Source organism: Epinephelus fuscoguttatus, linkage group LG3 (genome assembly GCF_011397635.1).
Source record: "Epinephelus fuscoguttatus linkage group LG3, E.fuscoguttatus.final_Chr_v1".
NCBI lineage: Eukaryota > Metazoa > Chordata > Actinopteri > Perciformes > Serranidae > Epinephelus > Epinephelus fuscoguttatus.
Window position 1 is genome coordinate 851,090 of NC_064754.1, and position 23,672 is coordinate 874,761.

The window sequence follows — 23,672 nt, forward strand, 5'->3', positions numbered from 1 at the left end:
GAAATATAGTAGCTTCAACCACTGCTCATTTTACAAGGACCACTGCATGAAAGTGTGTTCTTTGTTTAAATTTTCAGACAGTTAACAGACAATGAATCACAGTCGTTTGTTTCTGGCTGTCAGTGTTAGCTAGCTGAAAAGTCGTCTATTTCCACTTCAAAGTGTTAAAAATGCTGCTGTCTGCTGATACTCTGTCAAGGGTTAATGTTAGAGAGGATGGTCCGTAGGAACAAGTCCGCCTGTCCCGAGGGTAGGGACACAAAACCCTCCCTCTGGTTGCTCTAGAGGAGGAGCAGATCACAGCCTGGGACAGCGAAGTTTGACAGAAGCTGTTTAGGAGCTCAGAGCCAGGACACTTGTCATATTATTCCCCCGGAGGGTTGTTCCTGTCGACCATTGATTTTAGGATTAATGCAAGCTAAAGTATCAACAGACTGCAAGTTTTTTAATCAACATTTTGGAAATGCAAAGTGGAAAAAGACAACTTTTCAACTAATTTAGCTAGCTACGCAAGCTAACGCTGGCAACCAGAAATGAATTTCTACTATCACCTGTCAGTTTGATAATCTAAATGAAGAACATGTTTCCTTGCAGTGAACCTCCTAAAATGAACTGTGGTGAAAGTTCCTATTTCTGTGATGATCTATGATTAAGGAGATGAAAAGCAAACAGCATTGGCTAGCAAGCTAGTGCACTAGCTAGTAGAAAAATTTTCTACTTAACGTTACACTTTAAACAACCAATTATGAACGCAATGTTAATGTTATTTTTACGTTGTCTTAAATATAAATTTAGCAATCTCCATCCCTAAAACATAAAACTGAGGGTCTGTTACTTGCACATGTGCATGTCCAAAACAATAGCTCTCCGGCTCTGCGGGGATGTTCCTCCTGTGCACCACCAGGGTTGAGTGGAAGCTAACGTTAGCTATCGTGCCAGTCATTTGGCAATTACCTCTGGTAAAGCCGTTCTGGTGACATGAATCACTGCTGTGGAGAAATTGTGTCCACTCTCCAGTGTCCCCAACGTTGCCCCAGTGAGTAAGTGGCGTCATTTTAAGCCACAAAACCCCTTTAGCATTGTTGACTATGTTAGCATCACCAGCCATGCTGACACTGCTAACGGTGCTAGCTAACACTGATAACATAGTCAACTATGCTAAACAGGATAAAAACTGAGCTGCTTACTTACAGGGGTGAGCCGGCGCAGACCAGAAGGTGGGCACAAAGTTTCCATAGCAACGCTGTTGCGTCAAGATGGTGTTATTAGTAATAATTGCTTGATGAGCAGCGCTGTTAGCTAGCTCCCACCTGACCCGGCTGGAGCGCAGTGCAGTACACTGAGTAGCAGTAAATGCCCAATTCAGATCAATAACACAACGTGAAAATAATGATGTAATACTGATCTGATGAAGATAAAACAAAGATACACAGCAGCATAACAAGTTAAAATGAGCTCCAGCTTTATCAGCTGCAACAACAGAGTGATGAACACATTTAATACATCAGTAATTAAAATAAAATTTATATTCTGATACATATTTTTCTAAAATGAGCCATTCAGCATAATGACTACTTTCATTTGTACTTTAAGTACATCTTGATGCTAACACGACCACAACCGCTGTTAATACAAAACTACCTGATCAGACTGAGTCCAGGTTGAATTAAAACCACTATCTACCATCAGACAGCAAACACAGACCTACAGACCTACAGACAGACCTACAGCTCCAGCCTGACTGCTGTTACCTTCTTTAGAAGGAGGTCCAGGGACTCCTCGGCTTAGGAAAGCATCTTTACTGATAATTCTGACTAAAATCAATCAGACACAAGATGAGAACTTTGTGAGCGGCTCAGAGAGAAACGCTCCAGGGTACAAACTATTTAAACAAACTGACATTTCAGACATCGACAACTGTTTCTCGACAGGTTATAAAATGTGTGAACAGTCAGAAAAGATTTCTGCAAGAGTGAAACATCTGTAACATCACTGTGCTTCATAGCTGAGATGTGACCTGTAACATCTGACTGATAGAACAGATCTTTTATTAGAAGCTAAATGTTTTGTGTCAAATCGGTGACAGTATTACACCTTAACATGTGGATAGAAAGCAGTGTGTTTAATGCGTGTTTAATGTGTGTTCTGGATCAACTAAACTTAACAGCACTTCACAGAAACCTCCACCATTGCCTAGTGTTTTGGAGGTGCAGAGTGATACAGACACACCACCGCAGTATAAATGCTCATGACAGCGTAGGTTACGGCATAGGGTCTGCCGCACAAGTACAAATCTTCCATAAGTCTGATTTATGTATGGGCGGAGATAGCAGTCAAATGTTAGCGATAATGCTCCACCGTCCGTTTTCAATTCACCATTTAAAAAGAAGACGAAGAAGAAGAAACACTGGATCATTTCACCTCTGCAGGCCGTTAACACATGCATTATTTTTAAAACTAATATTTTTCACAATGTAAATTTAAAAAAAAAATTAAAAAAAAATCCGTCCATCGTTTTACAAAATACGTCCATCCACACCAGAATCCAAAAATGGTGGTGATAAACGCTGGGTCAGCATTACGTCAAATACCAGAGAAGAAGATTCTAAGAATAGGTAGTTAGATTATTTTCCTCTGGCAATATGAACAAATCAAATAATAATAATTTCTGTATTTACACATAACTGACATCTTTCACGGTGCTGTGGCAAAACCGACATGTGACTCAAATATGCAGACAGATACGAGATACGTAACAAACCAGGAGTCCACAATTGTTCAGCACGCTCATTCCACAAAGCAACAGTGTGTGAATTGAGGTGATGATGTCATCATCTCCCAAACACGCCATTTTACACCCACATGGGTACAAAAAAAACTGCAGCTTTGAAAAATTATGTTTTTATGACCTAAGGGCCAAAACATGGAGGAAAGTGTGCGTGCGATAGAGCTCAGAGCTCGAAACGTTACCTAAATAAAGCGGTTGTCGTGGGCCAGAAGACATTTCTCTAATTTAATGGGTCACACAGTAAAGTTTCTGGCTCCTGATTGGTCACTGGTGTGATGCTTATGTTCTCACCGAGCAGGTCTCCGGAGAAGTTCACAGGCAAGACGATGCCCACGGAGAGGACGCCGACCACGACCAGCAGGCCGATGATGTGACGCTGGAAGGACAGGTAGTGAACAGCATCCTCGCCACACTTCTCCCTAATCTCTTCATCCCTGCAGGATAAGGAGGAGGAGGAGTAAGAGAAGGAGGAAGAGGAGGAGGAGGAGTAAGAGAAGGAGGAAGAGGAGGAGGAGGAAGAGAAGGAGGAGGAGGAGGAGGAGGAGGAGGAGGAGAGTCAACACAAACCCAAGAACTGAAGCAACATCAGCAAACCTGGATCCATGAAACTGTGATGATACTCACTTTATTCTGAAGATGGCCGTCAGCCACGAGCAGAAACCCTGCAGGTACAAACACACAACAATCAGGAGGAGGAGAAAGAGACAGGGAGGAGGAGGAGTGATGAAGGAGTGATGTCCTTACGTTGTCTCTCTGGTCGAAGTCAACAGAGGAGGAGACGGAGGTGAGGCGTTCGTAACGGTCGGGTGTCTCCGAGTGCATCGCTGAGGCAACGCTGCAGACACACACAGGAAGCGGTCAGCTGACTGTTAGCTTTTAGCATGTAGCCACTCTGACCTTTGACCTCTGGGTCTGACAGCTGAGTTTAATTGAGATGGCAAACACAGAGGAAGCTGTCTCCTTCGAACACGTTTCGATGTGATGTCGACTGTGCACATCTGTTTTCCTTGTTATTGGTCAGAGATTTGAGGCGCTGCTGGACAGACACGTGACGTGTCTAGCCTAGCCTAAGCTAGGCTAACAGCTCCCCCTGCCTCCAGTCTTTGAGCTAAGCTAGGCTAACAGCTCCCCCTGCCTCCAGTCTTTGAGCTAAGCTAGGCTAACAGTTTCCCCCTGCCTCCAGTCTTTGAGCTAAGCTAGGCTAACAGTTTCCCCCTGCCTCCAGTCTTTGAGCTAAGCTAGGCTAACAGCTCCCCCTGCTTCCAGTCCTGTGTTCTGTAAAAAAGCGGGTACTTAGACTTTAAGTACATTCTGCTTGAAACTAAAATAGGACTTTTACTTTAAACAGAGGACGCTTCCAGTGCAGTATTTCTACTTTTAAAAGGATCTGACTACTTCTTACATCACTGGTTGTGTGGAGTTAGCTAAAGAGCTAGCTAGCTAGCACGTCACAAGGTTTACAACACAGTGAGCTACATACACACAAAGCCCGTTACCTTTTGACCGGCTCATAGTTATCTCTGTCTCGTCTGCGGCTGAATTAACGTTAAAAATGAAGACAAGTGTGGAGCAGCGTTAGCATCACATCTGTTAGCATCACAGCTGTTAGCATCACATTAGCCAACAGGGAGTGATCCACACACACACTTTTCCTTTAAATACTAAACAAACAAACACACACACACACACACACACACACACACACACACTCAGATAAAGTCACATCAGTATTGATGGTGTATGGGGGGTGATCAGTGCTACCTTGAATCTGTTATCCAGAATTGAATTTAAAATCCTACTGTTAACTCATAAAGCTCTAAATGGTCAAGCTCCGTCATATCTTAGAGAGCTCATAGTGCCATATTATCCCACCAGAACACTGCGCTCTGAGAACGCAGGGTTACTCGTGGTCCCTAAAGTCTCCAAAAGTAGATCAGGAGCCAGAGCCTTCAGCTATCAGGCTCCTCTCCTGTGGAATCATCTTCCTGTTACGGTCCGGGAGGCAGACACCGTCTCCACATTTAAGACTAGACTTAAGACTTTCCTCTTTGATAAAGCTTATAGTTAGGGCTCATGCTTGTCCTGTACCAGCCCCTAGTTAGGCTGACTTAGGCCTAGTCTGCCGGAGGACCCCCCTATAATACACCGGGCACCTTCTCTCCTTCTCTCTCTCTCTCTCTCTCTCTCTCTCTCTCTCTGTCTCTCTCTCTGTCTCATTGTGTCATGTGGATTACTGTTAATTTATTATGCTGATCTGTTCTGTACGACATCTATTGCACGTCTGTCCGTCCTGGAAGAGGGATCCCTCCTCAGTTGCTCTTCCTGAGGTTTCTACCGTTTTTTCCTCGTTAAAGGGTTTTTTGGGGAGTTTTTCCTGATCAGCTGTGAGGGTCTTAAGGACAGAGGGATGTCGTATGCTGTAAAGCCCTGTGAGGCAAATTGTGATTTGTGATATTGGGCTTTATAAATAAAACTGATTGATTGATTGATTGATTGATTGTTAGGGTCGTCATGGACATTTTAATTTTCTTCCCCCTGACACCCAGAAACCAACCAGTGAAGCTGAAATGATCAATTTATTACTTAATTTTCTCACTGACAGAAAATCAATTAGCAAAAACTTTGGAAACTGATTCATTGTTTCAGTCAAAAGAAAATTAAATAAAAATAACAATAATAATACTGATAGTTTTTTCATGTCATAGTTTTTTGTGATAAACAGAGGGAGAATATAAAGTATATTTACTCAGTTACTATACTGAAGTACACGTCTGACGCACCTGTACTTCCCTAAAGAAAATAAGTTTCATGACACCTGCCAAAAATGTCTAAAAAACAGCCCGAAGCTACTTTCACCCACACGTACGAAAATAGGTAGGTACATGTAACGTCCCAAGACGTACAAAAATACGTCTTGGAGCCATGTCCTGAACCCAACAGAAAGTCAGCCATTTTGAATTCATTGTGGAATTTTTGTGCATTTTTGGCTGTTTCCAGGGTTGTACTTTAATAAACTCCACTGAGTGGAACAAATTTTTAGAAATTTGATGATCTTGGCATTTCGTGTTCACGAGAATGAGGTCACAGTGACCTTGACCTCTGGCCTATGACCACTGATTTCTTATCAGTCCATCTTTGAGTCCAGGTGTACGTTTGTGCCAAATTTGATGAATTTCCCCTCAGGCATTCTTCAGATGTTCACAAGGATGGGATGGACAGACGGACTGACAACCTAAAAACATAATGCCTCTGTCCTCGGCTGTCACCGGCACAGAGGCATAAAAATGGTAAACAATTAAAAATCAGCAGGGTTTTTGAGAGTTGATCTCGAGTGTGTCAATGTTTGTGTTCACTCCTGTTCATCTCTACAGAGACAGCAACAGGTGGAAGGTGGCATTAATAACCCCCCATACACACAAACACAAACTGAAATGAAGATGTTGTGTTAGTGCACCAATCAGAGAGCAGAACCCTGTTAATGAAACCAGAGGAGGAGGAGGAGGAGGAGGAGGAGGAGGAGGAGGATGTTAGCGGACAAACCAAACACGGAGGAAGCAGCAACATACTATTCCCGTTCCTCCAGGTCGCTGAAACGCTTCTTCAGTCTTCAGGATGGAAACAGAAAGAGAATCACAAGCTGCTGTGAGACACACAGTCGCCGTGACGACGACCGACAGGAACAAAAATTCAAGAGTCACTCGTTTAAACAAAACACCACCCAGTTCCATCCGACGGTCGACAGGAAACCGTCGTATTCATTTCCTGACACCGTCAACATGGTTCGGACGTTTTGTCTCAACACCTCGTTAAAGTTCATCTGACATCTGAAAAAAACTCTTCTTCTTCTTCTGCAGCTTGACTGTCTTTATTTATTTATTTTTTTACCCCAATGGCCACACGAGGCACCGATGAGCTTATACCACTAATTATCAGGTGTCATCGGCTACGTGTCATTTCTGACTCGTATAACTTCCATTGCGTAACATAAATGTCAGTTGATGCACCTTGAAGTTAATGTTTCTGTATACGTTACCTTGACAACAGTCTGTTTACCTGCGACTCACCGCCACAAACAGTTGTGACGTTCTGTCTCAGAGGTTCTCTTCATGTTCCGCATCTTTAAAATCTCAGCTTTGTTTGTCACCATGTCGTGTACAGAAGCCAAGAACGCCTGCGCTCGCAAATCATTATTTTTTTTTTTATGCTGTCATTTTGATATCACAATTTAATTACTTCGTTACCTTGGAAAAACAAGCTTTGTTATCTCGAGATAACGAGACAATGAACTCGACGTTTTCTAGCGATAAATTATGACGTTATCTCGAGAAACTGGCCGTTTGTTTTTTCGTAAACTGACATAAGTTAAGCTGTTATCACGATAAAATGAGGTTTGTTATCTCGAGATAACGACAAAAATTACCTGTGATCACAGTAAAGTTGAATCTTATGTAAAATCATCTCGTTATTTCCAGAAATTTGCCTTTTATTTTCTCAATCATGACTTTGATGAACCTGTTATTATCACACAGGAACGAGCTCGAGGTAACAAGATAAATAATCCCCGAGCATTAGACAGTTGTTTTCTAACGATAAAGTATCTTGTTATCTTGACATAATGAAAAAATTCTTGTGATCTCGAGACAACAACATTAAGAAAATAACTGCAAACACATCCGCTCTCAGCGTCTGTATTTTTGAGACCACATGGATCGGTCAATCAATATCCATGTCTGGTCACCATGACAACACATCTGAAATTCACAGAAACTGAAGCAGCTGCCTGAAACAGGAAGGTGTCAGTTAGGAGTAATTCCTGACAGAGTTCAGTTTGATAAATGTTCGTCTTTGTTGCCCTCGTCACAGACGTTTGTTCTGACCACTCTGTATCGGAGGAGGAAGACTCCGCTGAAGTCTCACAATCGGTTATGTTGACTTTATTTTCACACAGAAGAAGAACTGCAGGCTCAGTCCTCCAACGTTTACACTGACATCACACCTGTGTTTGGTGTAAACACTGAAAAACTGTTGAAACGTTCACCTGACACCGACCTGAGACAGAACACCTGTCCTTTAACACGTCAGACACAGAATCCGCTCTGTGATCTGACTCATGTGCTGTGAAGCTTTTTGGGAACAGTAAAGATTTATGTCATTTCCTGTTGGAAACGTTTCTGCTCCAGGTGAGCTTGTGTCTGTGTGTTTCATTTCAGTCTTTATCAGTCAGTCGAGTTACTCCTGTTGGGAACAACCACCTGCGTGACATCACTGATGATGACATAAGAAAACTGATGGATGAAAGATAACAGGTGTGTTTACCTGTCGGCGTCAGTGACCAGCGCCAGGCGGCCATAGTCCCACGCAACCTTACGTAGAATGGAAAAAACGAAGAGCAGCACCTGAAATAGAAGAAGAAGGGAGGACTTCCTGTTAGACTCATGATGGTTAAAATCAAACAGCTGATGCTGAACGTCTGGGGTCAAAGGTCACTGACAGTTGGTGATGTCACCCTGTCGTTACCACAGAAACAAAAGATAACCCTTTCAAAATAAGAGGAAACGTGTCATTACAGCAGGAGAGTGTGGTGGAACGTCAGAATGTGGGTCGATCCATGAAGCTGCAGTATTGATTTTTCCAACAGTCAGTGAACGTCACTCTGCAGTTCCCACAGTGCAACACACTAAGTTCACCCGAACATCTGCTCACTGTCTGTCTGATGGACACTGTGGTCCCACAATGCATTGCAAAGAGGGAAGAGAGGAGCTGCTGACAGCTGCAGCTCATCTGGCTCGTAGGAGATGAATCGCCGCAAGAAGCGACGCCACTCGATGACGGTAAAAATAACACACGCTGACACATCACTCAACTTAACGACACGTTAAAAACAGTTATATTTTATCAATATTTATTTAGACATTTTTTGGACATTTTATTAATATTTTCTAACATTTTAATAATAATTTTCTGACATATTAATAAAATAGTTTGAAAACTGTAATGTTGTAAATTTTTTGGAGATTTCAAAAATATTTCTCTGGACAGTTTATTTTATTTGTTTTTCAGTAATATTTTTTCGGACACTTTGATGTCGTACCCAAGTTTATTAGATCCATGTGGCTGCACTAAAGCGATCAGACTGATCAGATGTAGGAAGGTTTATAGATCATGAAAAAAAAATCTCTCTGATTAATAAAATGAGAGTTGATTATTGGTTATCTAACGAGGCCGACAGTTAACTCAGATCACGAAGAGATGTCGTTCACAGTAACGTGACGTTGTGATGAAACAGATCCAATCACCAACAGATCTGTCGCCTCCTCAGAGCAGCACTGGACCAATCAGGTAAAGGAACCCCCCAATCTGCCCGTTGTGTCTGTGCACCTGCCGTACTGAGCGTGTGCGGCAACAGCAGCGACTCACCAGGAAGCACATGAAGTCGAGGGCGAGCACGGTGGGCACTCCTCCGAACGGAAGCCCCTGCAGCACCGTGCTGCGGATGCGAGCCGAGTAGCAGTAGTCTCTGGACTCGCTGTGGGCGGAGCAGTTGTCCTGGCCGCTGCACGCCTGGCTGCTGCCTAATGTCGTCATGGTAACGATCAGCACTCAGAGCATGCTCAGTGCCGCATCCTCGCAGAGAACCTGAGGGAGGAAGAGGACACGTCAGGAACAGTGACCTTTGACCTTTAGACTCTGTAGGAAACATAGACATCAATCAGCCAATCGATCGATCAGCTGAGCTCCACCTGTTAACCCTTTAACACCCAGTAAAATATAAACTAAAGAACAGTGATTATTTTCAGCCTTAGTTTGTTGTTATGTTGTGACGTTCACATTTTCTCTTAAAGTCAAATAAACTTGAGACATTTCAGCTCAAACACAAACATGACAAACAGGTCGTTAAATATTCTGCTGCTTTATGAAAAAAACACTGGCAGAAGAAATCTGACTCTGTATCAACACCAGAGTCTTTGCTGATACATACACTCAGCAGCCACTTTATTAGGTACACCTGTTCAACTGCTTGTAAACACATATAGCTAATCAGCCAATCAGGTGTCAGCAGCTCATTAACATGTAGTCATGTAGACATGATGAAGACGAGCTGCTGAAGTTCAAACGGAGCATCAGCATGATGAAGAAAGGTGATTGAAGTGACTTTGAACGTGGCATGGTTGTTGGTGCCAGACGGGCTGGTCTGAGTATTTACTGGGATGTTCAGCACAACCATCTCTAGGGTTTACAGAGGATGGTCCCAAAAAGAGAAAATATCCAGTGAGCCAAAATGCCTTGTTGATGCCAGAGGTCAGAGGAGAATGGCCAGACTGGTTCAAGATGATAGAAAGGCAACAGGAAGTCAAATAAGCACTGGTTCCAACCAAGGTGTGCAGAAGAGCATCTCTGAAGCAACAACACCTTGTCCAACCTTGAAGCAGATGGGCTACAGCAGCAGAAGACCACACCAGGTGCCACTCCTGTCAGCTAACAACAGGAAACTGAGGCTACAATTCACACGGGTTTTCTCACCAAAACTGGACAATAGAAGATTGGAAAAACCACATTCAGATGGAAGCATGGATCCATCCTGCCTTGTATCAACGCTTCAGGCTGCTGCTGCTGCTGGTGGTGTAATGGTGTGGGGGAGATTTTCTTAGTACCAACTGAGCATGGTTTAAACACCACAGCCTACCTGAGTATTGTTGCTGAGCGTGTCCATCCCTTTATGACCACAGTGTACCCATCTTCTGATGGCTACTTCCAGCAGGATAACGCACCATGTCACAAAGCTCACATCATCTCAAACATGACAATGAGTTCACTGTACTCCAATGGCCTCCACAGTCACCAGATCTCAGTCCAATAGAGCACCTTTGGGATGTGCTGGAACGGGAGATTCTCATCATGGATCAACTGTGTGATGTCATCATATCAATATGGACCAACATCTCTGAGGAATGTTTCCAGCACCTTGTTGAATCTGTGACGCCAAGAATTAAAAAGAAGGTCCAACCTGGTACCAGCAAGGTGTACCTAATAAAGTGGCCAGTGAGTGTATATGTACAGCATAACTCTGTTTACTGTGTAGCTGTGTGTGTATGTGTGTGCGTGCGTGTGTGTGTGTGTGTGTGTGTGTGTGTGTGTGTACGTATATTTTTTTACATTCATACGGGTAAATTTTACATTTTATATTGTACATTTTTGGGGATGTTTTGTATTAACTTCATATATTAATATACTTTCTCTGCTGTTTTTAGATGAGCCACATTACAAACAAAGGATTTGGGTTCTTTTAGGAACTGATTTTAGATTTTGCGCTCAGCTTCCTGTTTGTGTTTGATTGTGAAGGTAGCTGCCGTATGAAGTCATTTCCTGTAGGATCAATAAAGTGTTTATCACAGAGTAGGGCGGGGCTGCACAGATAAACATCAGCCGATAACAGGAAGTTTATAATCTGATAATGAAATGAAAGCTGATGATACGAAGCCAGACTGCTTTCACTGACTTAAAGATGGCGGCAGCTACACAGCATGACACAGTGGGTGGCGATATACAGCTTTAAAGCTGCCAGTAAACACAGAGAAGAAGAAGCACAACATGCTGACTCGATAACAAATCCTGTCGCTGATGTGGACGTGTCTCACAGTTCCAGAGGAAGACAACACGACTGCCCTGAGGGTCTGATCCCCGACCGCCCGACTCCCCACCTGATCAGCAAACTTCCTGCTAACGTTAAACAGGTCAGAGACAGCGCTGAAGGACGAGGGACCGTCTCTGGAGCGTTAGCACGAGCTGACATCCAACACTGAGCCTTAAAACAGTCCCAACACACTCAGACTGAAAACACTCAACTGTGTCATTGAGCTCGTCAATACTAACGCTGCGTGTGTGCCAGCAGACTGTTGACAACTGTCCCCGACATGGAGACACCTGCAGCAGCACCTTTGAGTCTTGACAGGGAGGCGGAGTAAATTTACTTCCTGTTTCAGTGACAGATGATGTCGAAGCTTCTGATTCAGTTCTTAGGCTCTGATCACACAGGAAGTGCTTCAGCAGCTGGAGGCGGCTTTTTGTCAGTTTTAATGTTAATGAAACTTTTTGCTCGATGTTTTTGTGACGCACCTCGTGTTTCTGCGCTCTAGGCGTCTGGCGTTGTTGCCAGAGCGAATCGGAAAAAACTTTAACTCAGAGCAGAAAAGCGCTCCATCTCATCTCTGCTTTTCTCCCATTGTCCAATGGGATGATTTGAGAGGCGGGGCTTCTGTGGTGGTCATGACAACAAGTTTACAGTTGGTAACCAATGGAGGAGAAACTGGTGGTAGTGGTTGCTGGATACCCAGAGCTATACGACTTTACAAAGCACAGTTAGCACCATCTGAATAGAAAACAGCAGATGAGTGCAGTACTGTAAACGTCCATGATGGAGGAGAAGCTCCTGGACCAACTGGTGGTACTCCCCATGATCCAGCCTCTTTTTTAGGGTCTCATGTACCCACACAGATCTCTGTTTATCTGCTGACAGCCTCTCACCCTCAACCAGAGCTACAGACAGCACCCTCTGCCTCAACATGGCAGCAGCTACACACTGATTACTGCAGGATACACACAATAATTAAAGATTACACAGGAAGGTTAGGGTGAGGAGGTGATGGGATGGTTGCCTGGCAACAATAAAAAGGCACAGCAGGCTTTTTTTTTCACTCATGGTGAAGGTTTAAAAAAAAAAAAAAAAAAGGTTTGGACTTTAAATCAACGTGTGAAGAGTCGGAACAGTGACGTCAGACAGACGTGGAATATCAAATCATCCATGTCCTCTCACTTCATCTGAGCCTCTGGTCTGAATGAACTCAGGTTATAAACTCACTTTTAAAATATGAAAATGTGAATTAATCAGTTATCTCATTGATCATCGTTATCATCCCCAGTGCGCAGCTCAGCGCTCCTTCCTGTGCTGCTCACGCTGCAGAGACCAGCTGTCATACACAAGTTTAACATCACACCGCTGTGCACCGCACATTTCCTCCGTCCACATACGACCACACGTCGCTCCTCTGAACGTCTGAGTTTTTGTTTTATGGATCAGTGATGTCACAGACGATCAGTCAGACTGAGTCACTCATTAATCATCAACACATCACAGCTGGACACGAGCCGACCGATGAGGAGCTGACTACATTTCCCAGCATGCCTCAGCAGCAGACAGCTTCCTGCTGTGTGACCCACTGATCCCGTTGCCACGGTAACCCTGACTACAGCTCCTGACCCAGTTTTCACGCCTCGGCGGGCGTTTGTCACAAAACCAGAGTGACGGCACTCCGGCTGATGTCACTGTGACATCACATCGCACTGAGAACAAAGAGAGGACACAGCTGATGCAGTTTATTTACAGAACGCTCTGATTATATCCAGAAAATCATCATCATCATCAGTATATTACTGCTGGATCATTAATACTTCCTGGTCTGATGATCAATCAATCAATTTTATTTATAAAGCCCAATATCACAAATCACAGTTTGCCTCACAGGGCTTTAATTTATAATCAGGATCTAAATGATGAAACTACAGTTCCCAAAATGCTTTGGGGGATGTAACCCCCCCCCCCCCCCCCGTTGCCATGGTGCAGCAGCATGACTCATCTGAAGCCTGCAGACTCAGAGCTGCACACTCACAGCAACCAAACACACATCGACGCATCACACCAGAGCTCCGCCCACACCTGAAGACCTCCTGACGGATCAGGACACCTGGTCCAGACCCCCATGTGACCCCCACCACACCATGTCCTCAGAGTTGCACCTACAGACAGCATTAGCCCTGTGCCTGACCCCATTAGCATTATTAGCTTAGCTGAGGCTAAAAACAACTTGTAGTCCTGTTAGTTTAACCCTTGATGACCCGCAACATTTCAACTGGACCCTGAAAACTTCACCCAGGTCTAAGACCCCCACGAGCTCCTGTTAGTGTAGTCCAGGTCTAAGACCCCCACTAGCTCCTGTTAGTGTAGTCCAGGTCTAAGACCCCCACGAGCTCCTGTTAGTGTAGTCCAGGTCTAAGACCTCAGCAGTCCCAGTCCTGATTGAAACTCTAACTGGTTTTTGAACAGCTGACGTCTCTTTCAGTGTTTGTGTAGTTTCAGTGAGGAACCACTGAGCAGCTAAAAAAAGAAACGTCCTCTCGACTGGCGTCTGCGGCCCTCAGATAACACCTGGGAGCGTCCGTGACGCCTCGTGTGAACATATTCATGATTAATATGATCAGTGTGGTTTCGACAGACTGACCACAGATCTGCAGTTTGTCTCCTCTCTGTTAAAATAAAAGAGGAGTGAACTCAGACAGATCCTGGGTCAGTGGGTTTTAACTGTCTTCTCTGTGAACACAAACGTCTTCAGCTCTGCGCCTTCGCTCTGATGTCACCGACAGTGTTATCAGTGGGCTGCAGGCGTCCATCACTCTGAACTCTGTGACCCTGAACTGATAAAACTCTGAACCAGGACGGGCTGATGAGACGGCCTCCACACAAACAAACTGAGAGGACAAAACATGGAGTCATGTGATTGGACAGTTCTGTGTGATGTCATCCTGCATCATCAGCTCCACATGGACCCACAGAGGGAAACCGTTCTGATGCTGAGCTGTGATCTCCTGGACAGAGGCTCCTCTACCTGTCTGTGTACTCTGGGTTGTTTTGGTGCATCTGTTCACCTCCATTGTACGTTATACTTTATGAAGCACGTGTACATGAAGAGTACGACCTCCACACGCTTTAAAGTTACTCTAGGTCTGCCTGCCTGCTGCAGCCACAGCAGCTGTTAGCAGTTAGCGGCTAATTCAAAGAAGAAGAACAGCAGCTGTTAGCAGTTAGCGGCTAACTCAAAGAAGAAGAACAGCAGCTGTTAGCAGTTAGCGGCTAACTCAAAGAAGAACAGCAGCTGTTAGCAGTTAGCAGCTAACTCAAAGAAGAAGAACAGTAGCTGTTAGCTGTTAGCGGCTAACTCAAAGAAGAGTTACAGTAGCTGTTAGCAGTTAGCAGCTAACTCAAAGAAGAACAGTAGCTGTTAGCAGTTAGCGGCTAACTCAAAGAAGAAGAACAGCAGCTGTTAGCAGTTAGCAACTTACTCAAAGAAGAACTGCAGCTGTGAGCAGTTAGCCGTTAATTCAAAGAACAGCAGCTGTTAGCAGTTAGCGGCTAACTCAAAGAAGAACTGCAGCTGTTAGCAATTAGCAGTTAATTCAAAGAACAGCAGCTGTTAGCAGTTAGCGGCTAACTCAAAGAAGAACTGCAGCTGTTAGCAATTAGCAGTTAATTCAAAGAACAGCAGCTGTTAGCAGTTAGCGGCTAACTCAAAGAAGAAGAACAGCAGCTGTTAGCAGTTAGCAGCTAATAGGAGCTCCTTACCCTCCAAACAGGGGGCGAGATCAGCCGCCATATAACAGGGACGCTAAATGATTGTTATTGACATGTGATGTCATTGTTATTGTTTATAAAGAGCTGCTGACACGTATGATATATGTCACCCTAGAGGCTGACACTGTTGTGTTACATGTCGCGTCTCTTTTGACTCTGTGATGTCATCATGCTGTCTGACATCACACTCTGGAGCCACATGACGCAGCCATCGTTTGGTTCTGTGTAAACATGTGAGGACATAAAGACTGGACTTAATCCAGTGTGAAGGATTTAGTCGTGGTGGGGGAAACAATCAACTCTTGGATGCATCATGATGCAGACGTGGACAATTCGGCATTGATACACAAATGTAAACAATCAATTATCTAATGTTTATTAATAACATGATGTTGACAGAACAAAAGGGGCGGAACTTGACAGCAGCGCAGCACCCAGACAGTCTACAGTGCCGACACACAAGAGTTAACCTGTGATTCATCTTCACTGAAGGCAGCGGCTGCAACATGTTTTAATTTAATGTGTAAATAATTCAGTCTACAGGGTGAACATACATAAAAATACAACGATTAAATTAAATTCACTTTGACTCCGACACACTGGAGCTGTAAACGTTCCCAGGATGTTAAACAGAACTCAACTAACTGCTGCGTTTGAGTGCAATCATAAAAACGGGACCAATGATTCTCGTATTCAAAAGGTCGGCTGGCGAATGTGTTAAAAAAAAACCTGGAAAAAAACAAACCTCTAAAGGTCAGTGAAGGCAGCGCTGCTTTAAAGGCCACTCTCAAGTGTCTGATTTCAGAGATGCGACCACCAATAACAGTCTTAGTCCTGACACTACAGCCCAGCTAATACAGAACATTCCCTTAACATTCCCTCTGGGTTTTTATTTTGGTAACCCCTTCACAACATTTTAGGAACGTTGTGCAAATGTTTTTGTTAAATGCTCCTTATCCAAACCGTTCCATTCACCACACGTAATAACATTTTTTGGGGGGATTATTTCTGTTACGTTCACCTGACGCTGCCTGCTGGTAGGAACCCTCCCTTAATGTTGTAGCAGCGTCACAATAACGTTAGCTCCACGTCATGGAAAACTTGCTGTTTTGACAGTCACTGAAGGTTACGCAGGAACGCTCAATAAGCATTTCCAGACCCCCAAAAATCGTTCCTAAAATGTTTTGGGAACAAAGTTTTGCCAGCTGGGAATCAACAGACTCAACATGTTCAGTGTTGAATAAAGATAAAGATGTCTGAATCAGAAGACTGTGTTCTGAACACACACACACACACACACACACATCTGAATAATTGACGAGTTCAATCTGACCCAAATCTGTCTGCAGATCTGAAGCTCTGCACAACACGTCACCTCTGAAAGTACATCCCATAATGTTTGTGTCAATATCAGTGCAAATAATTTGCAGTTTGATTATCGATTATTTTCCTCAACTACTGAAACTACTGACACGTCTCACTTTGTCCAAAACACAAAGACTTTTTTATTCTTGTATCATCGACTTGTTTCCTGTGGATGATGGAGGTTGTTGTGATGAATTCTCTGTCTGTTTCACTTCAGCTTCACACGTCCAGCTATGATGTCAAACGTGTTTTTAATTTCACATGTTCACTTTCTGTCTGTAGAAAATTCAGCACATTCATGTCCTCACATGTTCAACAGGACTCATTTCATGGACATTTCAGAACTTTTTCGGGACGTCTCAAGGACGCTATTTTAACATCAGATCCAAACTTTGCTCAAACATTATTTCAGCTACAACACACATGAAGAAAGAGACAAAACGCGGGGAGAAAATTAGAGTCACCGCCCCACTGTCGTATGAAAACATGGATAGAGACTGTCAGAGACACTGGACTGGTGGGTGGAGTCATACGACCATGGGGCAGTGACTCCGCCCACCAGTTTCACCAAATTCTAATCAGTTTATTTTTCAGTCCAGGTGGATGTTTGTGCCAAATTAAATTAAATTGACACCATGACAAATTTGTTTCTTAAATTCATTTAACAAAGAATCACAACAGAATCAGTGATCTAGTTTCACAGTTTGCTTCAGATCTTCAGTAAAAACTAAGATGATCTCTGATTTCTTTAGTTTGTGAACAACAACAGTCACTCAGAGTGACATTCAGGTCCTGTCACAATATTAATAGTTCAACTTAGCGCTGGGCAACACGGACAAACATTCATATCTCCGCATTTACAGGCTGACTGCCGATACACCACATATATATGAGCTCCATGTTTTCAGCTGCAGGTCAAAGACACATTTGAGACGTCACAAGAAGTTTGTTTATTTTTTAAAAAAGACTGTGATCAAAATAAAACGCAAAGACAGGGATTTTTTTCTCCATTCGAAAATATACAGCTGCACAACAGTTACACCTCCAGAACACTGACGGCGGCGGGGTTTCTGTGAACGTAACATTTCAGGAGCCCGAAACGTTACGTCTAAATAAATTTTCAAGGAGCAGTTTCTGGTGTGTGGACTTTATCTTTATTACAGAAAATAAATGAGCTGTTTAGTTACGCTGCAGATTATCAGGGGAAGATCACTGGAACAATTTCATCACACATGAACAGAACTGCAGGACTGAGTACTGTACTGTAGGACTGTGGGAACTCTGATTCAATCAAATCTCATATCACACTTGTAAAATGTCCAAAAAACACATTAACCACCTGCATGTGAAGTACGACTGATCCCTCGGGCTGTGCCACATCATCTCGATCACCATAATACCTGGAATGTTTTTGTATCGTGAAAAATTCTTATCCTGATGTAAGCGGTGGACTCTAGTGATGTCTGCGCTGTGTAGATATGAAGAGGCCCACACTGTGGATATCTTCTCTGTTTATTCCTCTCCTGACAGCACGCGGCAAAAACAAAATCTTCCATCACACACAACCATTCAGTCTCCAGCCCCGACACAGATTAAGTGACACAAGATTACGTTAGCATAAAATGAAGTCATGAACAGCTTAACAGCGCTAAAACACGGAAATGACCTTAAGAGCACGGTGGCTCACCTCTCCCACGGAGCACAACAGAAAGGGGGGAGGCAACTCTTTACAGGTGGAGTACTACTGAAGGTGAACGTAGGGGTACAAAAACTGGATATCAAATGTTCCACATACTGAGTACGGAGGCCTGAGAGGGTCAGGTAAAAACAACTGAACCAAAATCAGTGGAATTATAATACTCAACATTACAAATGTACATCTGACCTGTCACACATATAGAGCTCGTAAGTCACGCCCCTGCTGGTAGACCTCCATCGGACCTCTAGGCTCGGAAAATATGAATGGAAGTCAATGGAGAGAAAATTATTATTTTCTGGTCCCAGTCATTAAATGCTTCGGATTACACAAATGTTTTGTGTGGGTCTAAATTATATTTTTCATGTGAAGAGTTTGACAGTTTATTGTAAATGCTGTGGAAACAACGTAATGAGAAAGACTACATGTCGCCTATGTGACGTCACGTCATCACACTTTCCCTCCACTCAGCTCACAGCGCTGCTGCTGCGTCTTCTGCCACGATCTACGGAGCCATCAGATCAAGATGCCGCTGTGTTTCGTACCGAGTGTCACCATTCCAACAAGAACGGCTGTTCTTTCTTTCGATTTTCTTTCGAGGCGGTGAAGTGTACCAGAGACACAGCCGTGCTCCGAGCGCGAGTGGTGACGTATATCATACGTGTCGAGAGCAGTGAAGAGCTGTAGTCCACAAAGCGCTCTCACACAAAACCTAACAGTATCAAACTTCTTCCCGCTAAATTGGAGCCTTCTTTGCACGGAAAAATATACTAAAAATTCACAAACAGCATATATGAAATGCATGGCACAATTCAAACGGGACCAGAAAATAATTTTCATCTAGCTATTAGTCTGAGTGGGCGGAAGTTCGCTGCAGAGATCAGCCTCTCATTGGGCGGAACGAGCCACCCGCTGAAGTCCCGCCCTACCACCTCCGGTTGCAGTTTTCAACACGTCCTTTACTAACTTTTGCGGTGTTTGATCTTGCGGGGATGTAGCCATTTTTCTGCCATGGTTCACGTCCTGTAGGTGATATTTTTGTGGGCGTGTTACACCAAAACCTGTTTCCCCCCGGCAATATTTTTGCAAGCGCATCGTTGCTGTGGCACCGCCCAGAACGATTGTGATTGGTTGAAAGAAATACAAGCAGCCGGGGCGTTTTTTCCTCCAATCTTAAAGTGAGAGTCGGCGCAGCCAGACCTTTCTTTTCTTGAGAAAGGTCTGGTGAGCGAGACTATCTAGCCACTGAAACACATTATGAGAAATCGATTTTTAAGGTCCCATGTACCGGAAACGGAAACACGCAACTTACAAGCTCTATTACTGCTGAATAACTGACCTGTTACACTGATTCTCGCAATATTTTGACTTGTTGACATATTGATGTCATACTGTTACCACGGCAACAACAAGCCTGGCTGACAGTGAAGTTATTCCTGACTCCTCTGTGGTTCCAGTAAAAAGAGGAGCAGCTTCAGTAGTGTGGAATAAAGTGTGGCGTCCTGAATGTTTTCCTTCTCTTAGCGCTCAGAGGGAACTCATTCAGCGGCTCCTCTGGCAGCAGCACAGCGTCTCTCCCTCTCCTCTCTGATTCTGTCACAAACCTTTGCTGATGGAAACCTACGTGAATAAACTCCATATATGTGACTGTCTCATAACAGCCTGTCACAGGTTACAGCCTGATGGTTAGAGGAGAAATGGCAGAGCATAAAAACACACAAGGAAATCAGCTGTTGATTTATATATATAGATCCCAGGGGACATTTGTTTAAATGTGTAATTAGTGGTAGATTTGATTTAGTTGAACTATTAATATTGTGACAGGATCTGAATCTGACTCTGAGTTACTGTTGTTGTTGTTGTTGTTCACAAACTGAAGACATGAAACATCATTTTAGTTTTTACTGATTGTGTTGTGATTCTATCTTCTTAATAAAATAGTTTTTATGAATCTGTCATATTGTCAAGAATATCATCATCACAAAAATACCCTGAAATTATTTTAGGCTCGCAGCCCTGCTGATCACATGTGAATAACCAACGTGAATATGATCATTAGATTTTACAACATGAAGGATCGATCAGCACCGCAAAGACACACAGTCACAACTGCAGCATCATCATCATCATATTATTATTATTATTATGTAACAACAGTAAACAAAGTGAGCTCAGCTGTGTTTACAGCGATCTTATATATTTGAGTTTGACTCTGACGGACAGGAAGTGACGTCAGATTAAACTTCGCTCAGCACATTTACTGCGGTTTGGTTCATAGTTACTGCAGACGTGACATAATGTGTGAACAGAGGTCGAACACACTTTCACTTTTCACGTTTTATATTTCATGTGTCATGTATGAGACATCTCATTTCTTCCCACTGAACCTGTTTCCATCTCAAGAGACAAACATGTCGTGGGTGTCGGTGTTCTGGCTTCACAGCAGGACGTATAAAGCAAACTTCTCCGGGGCCCAACGAGCACGGGGCCCAGGAGCCGCAGGCCGCCGCGGCCACAGAGCCTCTGTGTCATGTGATGTTGTTGTTATTGGACATTTCCAGGTGGGCCCTGCCGCAGAGCTCCAGGCTCAGGCCCACCTCCATCACCAGACCCATGGTGGGAAACCACATGTTCATCACGCTGCCAATAAGTCAATAAATCAATAAATCCTGTTGCCACGCGTGTGTGCTTCACTGCCCAGAGTTGTTAAACCAACAGATCACATTTGGTTTCACCTTTCAGCACCACGTGCGTCACGCTTATCGTTAATAAAAACGTGTCCGGTGTTACAGATCACTGGTTGCTGCTGTTGCATCAGTGTGAGATTTTCACAGTAAAATAACCGCCCCAGAAAATATTGCGGCATCACGTCGTCACAGAATTCTTCTTATCATCACTCACAGCGACTCTTAAAGAGTTTTTACTGAAATGTTTTATCACTATAATTAAAACCTGAAACTTTTTTCTTAAATGAAACTTCGGGTTTAAAGTTTCTCTTCTGAAAAAAACAAAGGTGAGATTCTGCATGATAATCGTCGGTTTTCATACCACAGTGAACCCTCGAACCGGTTTACTGCTGCAACCCCTCGAGTTACCCCGTTAAAAAAATACCAAATACAAAAGAAAAATGATCCGACCCGAACAAGGAAGGCACGTTGCCTTTTATTCTTTAAAAAAATGTTGTTTTTTTTAAAAACAAATTAATTTCTGCTGATTTTTCTTAACGTTTGAGGCTATATTTCAAGAAAACATGCTGTAAGACATATTTGCATTAAAAAAAAAAACAGCCAGAAACTGTAAAACTAGAAATTATTGCTGAATTTCTGACGGTCCCTGAACACATCACATGTGATGAACCCTTGTGTCAGAGGAAAACCCATGTCCAGACCTGGGCTGTACATACTGATATTTTATTACAATCACTTTATTCTACGTCTTTTTTTCTTCTTCTTTAACAAAAATTTGCCACGAACTAACCAGCAGCGACGGGTTGGTGGCAAAATTGTCTGTATGGTAAAACTAAATACAAACTACAGCCATTTACAGCTATAAGATAAGAAACATTAGCCCCTCACAGTGCTTCACAAATGATTCAGACTGCCTCCCCTTTCTGCGGCCCCTCAGAAATAGCGAACAGTCCCTAAAATAAACCTTAACGTGTATTTTGGATGTTTTCTGGAGGCAAAATGTCTAAACTGATGACAAAGCTGTGTCTCCATCTGTGGACTCGTTTTGTTGACGAAATCATAAACGAGCAAAGTGAGCGATGCTGATGTCACGTGCGTGTGTCAGGTCTGCGCTCAGGTGGAATATAACCACATTAATATCATATTAGAGTGTGCCAGGTTTACTCGGTTGTGTCTGAACGGTCCCTCCCGGGTGAAGCAGCGGCCCTGCTGCACCTGCAGTCCGGCCTGAACCGACACCACCTGCCTCCGTCTGGACGCAATGTCACAGAAACAGCGCAAATATCTGCGGGAGACACGCGCTGAAACACTGCGGTGAAATGAGGCGAGTCACGGAGGCTCCGTCCGTCAGAGGTGAAATCACAGTATAGCTGCAGGCGGACAGACGGACGGACGGACGGACAGCTCGGTGTGTCCTCTGCGCACACATTATATAACCCAGCACCCCCACCCCCCCACCACAAAAACACCGGAGCCGTACGGAGGCTGGATGGATGCTGTCCCGGTGCAAACAGCGCGCAGGGGCCGCTGACAGGCCGCTGAGGCTGCAGCAGCAGCGGCCTGTCAGCCGCTAATCAACCCGCTGAGGAGATCAAACAAAGCCGTCTTATGACAGAATAAAGCCCCGTAATAATTAAACCCAATTAGATAAAGCCGGTACCTGACCACCAGAAGCCGATCCTCCTCCTCTTCCTCTCCTCCGACAAATCAAAGATGTTTCACCGCAGAAAAATCTCCCGTTAAATCCTCAGAAATCCACCGCCGCCCCGGCTGCGTGCTGCCGCAGCGCCGCCATCCCGCAACAAAAAGGCTGATTCAGGCCCGACGAATCACCGCCGGGGCTCAGGGGGAATCCCGCCGCACGAACGTGTCCCTCCGCCGGCCGCTCAGTCCGCTGCGAGCCGCTGCTGCTCCGCCGGGTGTCGGTGTTAAAATGGAGGCGGTCTCTCCGGGAACAGAGACGGAGCGGAGCCGCTGCTGCTGCCGCTGCTACTGGGAGGAGGAGGAGGAGGAGGAGGGTGAGGAGGTGCAGGAGGAGGAGGAGGAGGAGGGGGGGGGGGGGGCCGGAGCCGCTGCTGCTGCACGAGGACACCGACAGAGGGCGCCAAACCGGGACCTTCACAATAAGAGCTCCTCCCTCAGGCTTTTATTTTTGGTCTTTTCTTCCTGTTTACAATAAATACAGTTAAAATAAAACATAATATAAATGTAATGGTCAAATGTTTTCTACATACAATAACAAGTATAGTAATAATCATGAACATCATAGAAATAACACTCCTCTGTCTCTCTCCTGATTTAACAGATTTATGGAGTTTTGTATAAATGTTTTTAAAAATAGAAATTGTAACAGCACAGAAAATAAGAAAACAGTCGTTGGATATTTTCCACATTCAATAATAAGTACAGTAGGACTGGACTCCCTTGCAAAAGAGATTCTGAATCTCAATGGGACTATTTCCTGGTAAAATAAAGGTTAAATAAATAAATAAATAAATAAATAAATAAAAATAACACTTTGGATTTCCAAGATGGCCGCCATGTAAAATCTATAAGTGCCAATATCTCAGCTTCCAAGCTGGGTCCAGGTCCATTTTGGTGACAAAATATACATTTTTCTGGGTCAATGAATGCATTGAAGCTATTAGGACTATCACTAGACAGTGGTGTGCACGGGGGGGGGGCGGGGGGGCCGTGGCCCAATTGTTGAAAAACGCTCACTACAGTGCCCTCCTG

General features: G+C 44.0%; 1 protein-coding gene across 2 annotated transcripts in view; it reads right to left on the reverse strand.

Moving 5' to 3' along the window:
• The window catches only part of LOC125885528 (CSC1-like protein 2), a 43,380-nt gene extending 20,463 nt beyond the window's left edge, over positions 1-22,917 (reverse strand). Inside the window, exons 1-7 of one of the 2 annotated variants that reach the window (XM_049571163.1) lie at positions 22,597-22,917; positions 9,206-9,424; positions 8,105-8,184; positions 6,355-6,393; positions 3,533-3,623; positions 3,413-3,450; positions 3,080-3,222 (exon numbers count right to left, since the gene is read on the reverse strand). In XM_049571163.1, the coding sequence (XP_049427120.1) occupies positions 3,080-3,222; positions 3,413-3,450; positions 3,533-3,623; positions 6,355-6,393; positions 8,105-8,184; positions 9,206-9,373 (559 nt within the window). In that variant the 5' untranslated portion in view covers positions 9,374-9,424; positions 22,597-22,917. The remainder of the gene's footprint in view (positions 1-3,079; positions 3,223-3,412; positions 3,451-3,532; positions 3,624-6,354; positions 6,394-8,104; positions 8,185-9,205; positions 9,425-22,596) is intronic. The other variant, XM_049571164.1, reaches the window with a different exon arrangement.
• Between the last annotated feature and the right edge of the window lie 755 nt (positions 22,918-23,672).